The sequence below is a fragment of the Lichenostomus cassidix genome, chromosome 1, assembly GCF_008360975.1.
Source record: "Lichenostomus cassidix isolate B80296 chromosome 1, HeHo_3.0, whole genome shotgun sequence".
In the NCBI taxonomy this organism is placed as follows: domain Eukaryota; kingdom Metazoa; phylum Chordata; class Aves; order Passeriformes; family Meliphagidae; genus Lichenostomus; species Lichenostomus cassidix.
In genome coordinates, this window is record NC_139479.1 from 59,579,933 (window position 1) to 59,590,102 (window position 10,170).

Sequence of the window (10,170 nt, forward strand, 5' to 3'; positions counted from 1 at the left end):
AGACTGAGTTTGCATGGAAACAACTCAAACAGAGTCTTCAAAAGATATTTCAACTCCTGCTTTTCTGGCAGCAAAACCATATCCCTGTCTGTTTCCAAAAAATAGCAAGCAGAAGCTGGAATAGAGACACTACTTGGCACAGAGTTATCCTAATTGGGCCCCTCATGTTCCCTCTGCTATGCATAGTCCAGAAAACCTTTAGTAATGCTAGTCTGTGCTTTTTTTGTCCTACTGTTACCCTGTGACTTCAGCTCTCCAACTGCTCTGGTTATCTGAAAGCCTGAAAACCTGGACCATTCTGAGGGTGTTCCAGTATTTTAGTTTTAAAGGTCATATTAAAATGGGTTGGTGGCTAAAAAGCTGAGTCAGCTTTATCGTGGCTAAAATGATATTTTAATCAGAAATCTTTCTTGAAATGTAACTTGAGAAAACAGAACAAAGAAATAATGAATGAAACAACTTTTGTTTTAAGAATAAAGATCTCCCCTGGTCTGTTTCAGTATTTCAGATACTATTTTCCCCTTTAATCTGGTTTAGTTAAGGACATTGCAGTTATGTGGCTTCATCCCATTCAAACTGCCAGGTAGCATCCCCCTTCTCGAGGGAAGGATGCAAACCCCAGTCTCATTCACTTCATTTTTTGGATATTTGTTTCCCGCTCATATTAGATGGTTTCTGTTTCAACCTGCCTTTCCCTCATCCCTTCTTCTCTTTAACTGCATACTAATGCAGACTTTAATTTGTACATCCAAGATTTAGGAACTAATTCTTTGTTAGAACTTTCGGAAGACACAATCTTTTCACATAGCAAATAATACTACTCAGTCTTTGCGGTGGATGCAGAACAGCTTTATGTCTGCGAGCATCATGCAAGATGAAAGAGAGAGCAGGGATTTGTGTGATTATATGTGTGCTGACCTTAAATTCTGCAGAGACCTCTGGCAAACCAATTGGTTAATTATTCACCTAACCTGTACCAGGAGGTTTGTATCCCAGACCAAAACTGGGGAAAGACCAGTCATGCCAATGGGAAAACTCCCACTGTCCCTGCTGCCCCCTCCTCCCTGTTGAAAAAACAAAAAAAACCCCAAAGAGCAACAAAATGCACACAGCACAACTACATAAGGAAACTGGGGCTGTCCTCACTCCACTGTGGATATATGGCACTGTGAGACCAGGCAAGACAGAGAGTTTTTCATATGTGGAGGTAGCAGAAAATAAACAGACTGTAACTGAGGAATTATTGTTTGCTCTCCTGAAAGTCAGTCATTAAAGCGCTGATGGATTTTAAAGGGACTCAGCTCTTAATAGTCTCTGTATCATTACTACCTAATGGGCAAGCATTCTTAGGTTTCAATGGAAAGCTGCTGATCTCTGCTCGCCATCAGCTGCTCACCACCTCCTTCACATGTGGCTCCACCTTCTTCATCCAGAAAGAAGGGAAATGAAACTGAAATAGTTTGCAGTTTCATTGGCTGCCCTTTGAAAGCCTGGAGAAAAAGAAGCAAGCTAAGCAAAATCAGCACATAAAAATAATAATCATGGCATTACATGCACTGTTACTAACAGCTCAGAAAAGCACATTTGGGGAAAAAGACTAAACAATTAGCTATGGTCAGCTAAGCATATTTATATTAAACATGTGCAGAAAATGCACACACATACACAGACCCAACTTTCAGTTCCTATTCTGTATTATATCTGCAAGACACAGCTTATGCAAGCCGTCTCAGGATTGTCACTGGAAAGCCAGAGATGGACTAAGCATGGATTCCAATAATGCACAAACTGAAATAGAAAGCTAAAGCTTTGGATTTAGTTTTGTCAGCATGAAGTTGCTGGAAGCTGTTCTGTGTCCTTGACTGCATTCCGAGCAGTGCTGGAATGAAGCCTATATCCATCTCTTAAGCCAAAGTAAGTATTTTTAGACTTCTGAGGATGAAATATTAGGAGACACAGAAAACCGGGAGCTAGAACCAGCTCTGAAATTTCACTTTGAAAAATGGTGCCAAGAAACAGACACCACACATGTCAGTATCCAAGGTACAGAACTGGCCACTGCTATGACATAGGGTGTAAGCCATGCTGTCACAAAGCCTGCCAGAACAACTCGGGTCCCATGTAGGAAGCCTCAAGAAGAGGATGACATGCTCCTTGTGTGCTCAGACACAGGCTCTCTATGAAGTATTTGCACCTTTAAAGGTGCACACCTTGAGGAAGAGGGAGAACAGGCACCCAATACAGGTAAAACATTTTAGTCAGGCTCCTTGTTACTTACTACTGCTTTTGCTGTTGTTGGTAGACTGATGCTTGGCCTCTTTGCAACTCAGATGTCCTCTTCTGGGTGTTTTCACCCTTCTCCGTTTCACTCTTGCCATCCCAGGGCTTAAGTTGAGACGAAGATGGAGTATTGGAGGCAGTAGCTGTCCTGTACCTGCTGCCTTCCCTCCATCCTCCAGCCCCAGACATTGTTTTGCAAGTACCTTGCCTTGACAGAAACTAGTATTGCTGCTATATCTAGGGAAAGACTCAAAACTTTGGGAGTTAACACAAATCAGTTTCAATTCCTGGTAAGCTCCACCCCTTCCTGAACTTTCAACCGGCAGGCATGCAAGTATACTTACTACTGTGTGAGGCATCTTCCTGCTGAAGTTCAGATCTGATCATCTCGGTTACAGCACCCAGGCAGACAGGAGTCATGGGGGGACAGCAAAGCTGATCTGTGCTAATAAACCAGATGACAACAGTTTGTGCAGCAGCATGGGGAGGTCTGGCTGAAAGCTTTATTTCTGACTTTTTTTTAACCCAGCACTTCACATTTACCTGTGACAGAGGGAATAACTCTTGGAGGTGTTATGACCCACCCCTGAAAGTGAGGATAACCCAGATTCTTGTTAATAGATCCCTTGGGGCAGATTAGGATGAAACAACACTGTATGATTGGTGTTTGCAAATATATATATATATATATATATATATATATATATATATACACACACACACAGACACAGATGTAGGGTTTATTTTAGAATGATTTGTTTGCAATGGTGAGCAGATATGTAGCCATTTTGGTTATTATTATCTGTAATAATATGACAATATGGAAGCATAAAATACAGAATCACCACCCATGGATCTATAATGACACTTGAGTGTTGCTGTAGGGCAAAGTGGTGATCAAAGGTCTTTATCTATTGGCGGGGTTGTGTGTGGGGGAAGGCAATTTGGGACGATAAAAAGCTCCATCCTTTCTCCACATGATCTCTCTCTTACTGGCCTCAAAGCCTGTTTGTAGCCTCTGGCAGATATAAGTTTACCCCCTCTGTCTTATGCAGACCAGAAGTTTGCCATCACACACCCAAAAACTCACCTCCTTCTCCTCGGGGGGGTTGCAAACCTGGTGTCAGCAAAGCACCCTGGTGCCTCCACAAATGGGCAATCGTTCTGAGTCATAGTCCAGTCTCTCACAAAGGGTTTTTCTGGTTTCTATTTTGCATGTGTGTACAAAGAAAGATGAAAGCAGAACTAAAAACTAACCTTCGGATAAATCTTAAATCAATGGTCCTGAAAAATTCCAGTTCTGCCTTTCAATTCTGCTCCATCAGAAAACTTCTTTACTTTAATTTTCCTAGCTCTACCTGAATAGAGGACAAATACACCGTCCACTTACTGAAAATGGAGATCCCTTGAGTGATCTCATCTAACTACTGGTAGTGTATCTATGGGACCTGCAGGGCTGGGAATAACCAATGATCTTCTTAATATCATTAGTAAAAAAAAGATGTTTGGCAACTTCTAACCCAAGTGAAAAAGAACTAGTAATGCTACTCCAGGTTAATGCAGCAGAGCTAGGGAAATCCAGCTCCACACATGCAGATCTTGTCATTCTTTGCCCTCAGCTGATCAAGCCACGCTGAAAACACGTACGTAGCTGGCAAGCTACGCTGGCCAGATTTCCTGACTGTACAGACCATCCAGGTCTTACAGTACTCTCCACACATGCAGGGAAAGGAGCAAAGTAAAATGCCACATGGAAAGCCACAGGCTGCCTGGTGGTTGTAATGCTTCTTGTGACCCCAGGAGCTCACCAGAACTCATCTCCCAGAGCTTCCATATCCAGGATGCATCTCCTAGGGCTGCCCCAAGAAGGCAGCACCAATGGTCTCTCCCTCCCACTGTCCCTCCTAACACGCTCTGCAGCAGGGATGATCTTCATTTGTACACAAATCACTCTGCAGAGACTCTGGAATGGAAGGGCAATGTGTTGTAAAGGGATGAACTGGTGCATAGTCCCTTGCATCACTTCACTTCACAAATATATATATATATAAATATATATATATATATATTTAATGTACAAGGTGCTGGCAAATGAAAGCAAGCATCAAGCCTACTCCCTTCCACAGAACTGCAGGGTCAATACAGGAGATGCAGAAGCACCAGAAGGAGCACAGAAATTATAGCAAAGTCATGTCTGAGGACTGCAAAGATTTGTGGGATAACAGCTGTGCCTACAGACACCCTATCTGGTAAAAATCCAGCTTTGACATCTGGAGTGTTCTTATCCACACAGATTGATGTCTTAATAACCCATATTTAATTACAAAAATTGATTATAATTAATGTGGCCACTGCTGTGTATCTTCAATCCTGCAATGTTATATAAAATTCAGATTTAGTGTCGTTTTCCTGTTGAAATTTAGAAACTTTTGGCTGAAAACAGTAACTGTAGAATCTAAATATTTACATCTATATTGCTCAAAAAAGAAGGATATGAAACTGAACCCAAGTACTAGAAGCTCGATCACTTTTATTGCTTCCATGCTCATTTATTTCATAGCTCTGTTTTGGACAATCCAAACTCACTCTCCTCAGGACAACATCCAGGTCTGGCTCTAAGGATGGTTCATGCCAGACATGACCCCCAGAAAGTCAGTATTAACAAGTGTACTGCATTTAACTTTCTCCACCCTAAACATCTCTTCATCACTATCTCAGCAATCTCTGCATCTCAAATTCATCCCACAGCCTCTGTACGATACTCCAGTGTATCATTCACCAGCCCTTCAGTTTCATGCTACTAAAACACAACATTTCACAGGCTGCAACCCATCCCTCGCATTGGTTCAGACACACAGAGCTGAAATATTCCCAAAGTAATAATCAAGTTTTATCGTCAGAGCAGTACCACCTAAGGCTTTCAGGACACGTGGAGTTTAGTAAGGAATAATGCATATTGCATTCCCTAGGATCAACCCAGCCACTTAGCTACTTCCAGCCTAGTGGAGGCTAGTCTTGGGCAGCATATATATATATGAGTCTGTACTAGCTGTATTTAGGAAAGAGGATCAGCCTCCAGCCCTATTTTATTTAATGTTGTAGATGTTAAATAGATGCTAAAATGTCAGAATGCCAAGGTATTCAGTCTCCTGAAACATGCAAACACAACCAAATTTCAACCCTTCCCAAGTCCTCCATAAGGATTTTAATTCAGTACTTATATTTTTAGACCCACCAAATAGTGGCTGCCATTTCTATCTGAGGGGTTATATTTATAGTTGTCTCACATCCCTAACTGGATCTGAGGCTGCGATGCACTGGCCCTTGCTATCAAATGAGTGCTCACACAGCTGGTGGCTCCCTCCCTCCCTGCCCATGTGACAGGGGAGAAAACAGGAAAAGGAGTGAGAAAATTCATTTGTCAAAATAAAGCTTTTTTGTCTGTAAAGCTCTGCTGCCTCCAGCTATTAACAACTTTTTTTTTTCTTTTACTTTGTGAGAGACAGAAAGATAGAAAATGATCTTTCTTTTGCTCTGAGAAAATTCCTCAGTGGACATGTGAAATATTAAGAATCCTCAAATTCCCTCCCTCACCTGTGTTTCTCATGAAATTGCAATAATAAACCAAAATAACTTCTGTGAAGGAACATTTTGTACTGAACCTTTATTTTCAACTCTGCAGCACCATGAAGTATACCAAAAATGAGAGGTATCATGAAGTATACAAAAAATGAGACCCTTTCTCTCTATAAAGTATCTGGGTCAGCCATGTCATCATTTCTGTGGGAATGTTAGATAGGACAAAACTCATTTCTATGAAAGAAATAGTATTAAAACCCTCATAAAAGTGAAACAATGTAATTAATGTTCCCTATTCTTCCTTCCCTGAAGACACCTGTGCATTCTTCATTATTTCACTGTTGGTTTATGCATTTTAAGGTTTTGCATTTTTAAGGGGGTTTTTTCCCACAACCACAGACACGTTTCATTAAAAGCTAAGATTTTTATTTAATACAAGGATACTAGAAGCCTAAAGCCTGAAGAAAAGCATCAAACTGCATGAAACCTTTGAAAGGACAGTCAGGAAAGGCAAGCTTTTATACAGCCCACTCTATTTTTCCCAGAAGCGAGGAAATGGTATCAAAAGGCCGTGGTTGCTGGAGAAATGCTTTTTCCTTTGTCATCAGTACTAAAACACTTAGTCCAACACTGAATATGATGCTCAAGGGTTCACATACAAAGTTTTTTCCCTGGATATTTTGGCTAAAGTAGGTAAGATACACAGCTAAATATACTACAGATCATATTGAGTAATTGATCATTGGGAACATATCCCTTTATTTTAGGATAATGACAAATGATGGCAAATATCCCTAGAAGCATATTTATAATTAGCAATACATATAGAGTTCTTATACCATGACAGTAAAATAAAAATTGAATTTTTAGAGATGCATTTTACTTTACCAATGTTTTTCTGGCTGAGTACTCTACCTTGCTGTACAATTAGGTTGATAGCTTTCTGCAGGGTTGACAGCACTAATTCTTACAGCTGCGGATACTGAAGAAATTTGTCTGCTTCCTGGAGAAGAGCCCCAGAAGGAGGGTAAAATGTCAACATCTGGCTAAGATTTATTCTTGTTTAGATTTAGGACTGGAATTTGTCAGGTTCAGCAGAAAGAATGCCATCAGCTTTGACAAGTGTGTGTGTGTGGATGTGTTGGGTAATCTATTTAGGAGATGTAAAATGCTGCACACACTTCCCATTTTATTGCAAAAAGCTGAAATTGACGGTACCTGTCAAAAACTATCATCTTCCACTCTCTAAAAGAAAATTGACCCTTGCTTTCTCTACAGTATCCTTCAGCTTTACAGCAAGCCCACCTCTCCTTCAGCTAATACTGCTTCAGCAAAGAGAAGTGGAGATTGAAAATATAATTAACCTGATGTCCAGAATTTGCTGTATTGGGGTCCAGAAGCAGTGCCTGAAGATTATTGCCACATTTTAGGAGTGTTCTTGTGCCTGGAGAGTGCTATGCATATCTATACTGCTATATAAATAACACTAAATAATAAAGCAGGGCTATTTTAAACATCTCATGTTATAAAAACAATCAGGACTACAAATGAATGTTTTATACCATTAAAAATGCCTGCAATAAATCTAATGGAAAAGGCAAAATTAACTGGTAAACTTCACAAATGCTATCTGAAACAACAATCTCTAAGAGCTATTGCTCCAGCATTGTGTCCAGAAGGAAAAAGTCCTTGAGAAGTCTGGCAGTATTAAATTAGTATTTGCAATATTCCTGAATAGATCTTTTTCTCAACAGTTTTTAGAACATAGATTTACTTATTCACAAAATCTATGTGAGCTTTTTGGCATATATACCATCTTCATCAATGAATAATTATACTCTTTTAATTCCTAAAGGCCATGATTAGTTCCAGCTTAGGATTTTATATAATATACTACCTTGTGGTACCTAGTCAACCAAAGGTGTCATACAGACAATTATTACAGTATCCAGAAAGAACATTATATTCTTTATTGTGTAATGTTTCCAAATACATTACCTAAAGAAATTAGAAGTCTACAGCTCATGCCTCTTTTTATTTTTATAATACATTGTAGTAATTAAATATACAAATGCTTCTAGGAGAATTAACTCTTCTAACTTCTAATCCTGGCCAGGAAGATTTATTCTTCATTCATTTGTATGCACATGACAATTCAGCAAGGCTCAAGTACTGACTTTAACAATTTTATATGATATGCCTCATGATTTCCTTGATAACTTTCAATTATACTCTCTTTTATGCCTGACCTCGGCAACTTTAATCTTTAGGATGAAACTTTGGTCCCTGCCATTCTAGTTTCATTGATCAGGTGTTACATTTATAGGTACTTTGGAAATTCTCAGTGGTAAAAATCACAAACACACATACACAAACACACACGCTCCTTGTTATCAATTTCACAAGATTTAACCTGGTATCCATTTCTAGATTCTCCTTCATTCCTGACAAAGACTCCTGCCAGCATTGATCCTGACTGCAACACGGAATACTGTAGCACAGACTGTTTAGGAAAATAATTTATAGGAAAACTATGCAGACAATTAACTTAAATGGCATAACAAATCTGGACAACATTGCTACACATTAATAGTGACAATATGCTGGAACATACCAGTGTTTAGGATTAAATTAAATAGTAATGGACAGATTGTCTCTACCAGCACCATCCTGTGCATAACTTAGCACACAGCTGTGCCATGCTGAGAGGAGCTTCGGGAGAGAACCATAACCAAAGACCCAGCTGCTTTAATTCCTCCCTCCCTTGCTTCCAAGGGAAACAAACTACAGTGTTTCACTCCTGGCAGAAGACACATTTTCCTTGTGTTGATTATCTGGTTTGCTCTGCTTAATCGATGTGCTTCCTGAGGCTCTCTGTCCAGAAAGCAGCAGTAGTAGCGCAGCTGGTGATTTGAAGAAGATGTTTCCAGCACTGTTTTCCATCTCAGAGCATGCCTGGATGTATTTGTATGGACAGTACTATGACCCAGTGTCTTTAAACGACCAATTTTGCTACCCTTAAAATGGCATAAAATGTTTCCTGAGTTCATAGACTGTAATTTCCTTCTAGAGGTGACCAAGGAGCTGACCAGGGCAGATGCTTTTCTGGATCTGATACTTACAACTGTGTTCTTGGCTGCTGTGGCCACGAGACAATAGCATTAGGGCACATAGCAAAATCACAGCTTTAGATTAATGAGAACAGAATTTGATCTGTTAAGAGGTCTCAGAGATCAGCTTGGAAAACTAAGAAGGAGACCCTAAATTCCAAAACTTTCAATTTATTATTTTTTAAGCTGGGTTTGCTAATCAAGAAAGTAGTAAGTGACATACTATTCTGCATCACTTCTATGCAAATAAATGAATAGAAAATTGTTAGTTGGGGACATTTTTATTGATTCTAAAATAGGTTTTAAGTTTTTAAGAAATCCAATTTCACTGAAAGTTTAAAAAATTAATCATAAAAGATTGTACATGTCCATTGAAGATGTAAAAATTAATGCAATCCTTGACAAATAGATCATCATACAACTTCCAGTGACTTCAACAGAAAGTTAAATTTATACGTGTCTCTAAGGTTAATGAAATGCCATATGTGGTCAGCTCACCTCTATGGTACTTTAAAAAGATACTTAAGAGATGCTCAGAAGAGCAATCACCGTTTGAAATAGGAGGTGAGAAGAGTAATTCTTTTTGTCCAGTCACACCGCTTAGCAACCTGCAGATGATCCAGTTCCATGGCCAGCATTACCCGGTAGGAGGGAAGGGAAGATGATCCAGTTCCATGGCCAGCATTACCCGGTAGGAGGGAAGGGAAACCAGCACCAGGGAAGGAGCTGCTTCACTGCTGTACGGACACGGGACTGAGCATGTCACTGATTGTGGCTGGGAGGAGAGGCGATGGACCATTGTGCACAGGGTCCATCAGCTCAGGAGCACTTCAGCAGGGCGAACTGGCATCCCACGCGACAGCATCTGCAAGGAATCAAAGTATAAATACAGCGAAATATACACCGACACCAACTGAGGTGCAAGCATGTAAATATTAAAATGCATTTGCAGCGCTTTGGGATTTTTCCCCGGTTAATTTCTATTTATCCCTTCCTTTACACATGTTCCCCACCCCTTTCTAAACTCCTGCATTCTGGAGATGGGCACGGATTATTTCCGTGTGGCCTGAGTGTTTTTCCCCCTTCCCGACCCTATTTGGTGATGTACTTCTTATCCCGTATCCCTCGTTTCCCCTTCCCGCCTCTCTCCGTGTTGCGGCACCCCAGCCTTGTCCCGCGGGCTGAGGCGCTCCGCGGCGCG

At 40.3% G+C, this 10,170-nt stretch overlaps 1 protein-coding gene and 1 long non-coding RNA gene across 6 annotated transcripts in view; both read right to left on the reverse strand.

Annotated features, from left to right (window-relative positions):
• Positions 1 to 2,568, reverse strand: part of EPSTI1 (epithelial stromal interaction 1) — an 88,261-nt gene extending 85,693 nt beyond the window's left edge. For 2 of the 5 annotated variants that reach the window (XM_085059262.1, XM_085059252.1), the window contains exon 1: positions 2,279 to 2,568. In XM_085059262.1, coding sequence (XP_084915388.1) covers positions 2,279 to 2,469 — 191 coding nt within the window. In that variant the 5' untranslated portion in view covers positions 2,470 to 2,568. The remainder of the gene's footprint in view (positions 1 to 2,278) is intronic. The other 3 variants (XM_085059279.1, XM_085059243.1, XM_085059270.1) reach the window with 3 other exon arrangements.
• A 6,663-nt stretch (positions 2,569 to 9,231) lies between these two features.
• LOC146444696 (uncharacterized) lies at positions 9,232 to 10,133 on the reverse strand. The gene is made up of 2 exons (XR_014850640.1): positions 10,078 to 10,133; positions 9,232 to 9,834 (listed from the first exon to the last, which is right to left on the reverse strand). It is a non-coding gene; the product is annotated as an uncharacterized LOC146444696 (long non-coding RNA).
• Between the last annotated feature and the right edge of the window lie 37 nt (positions 10,134 to 10,170).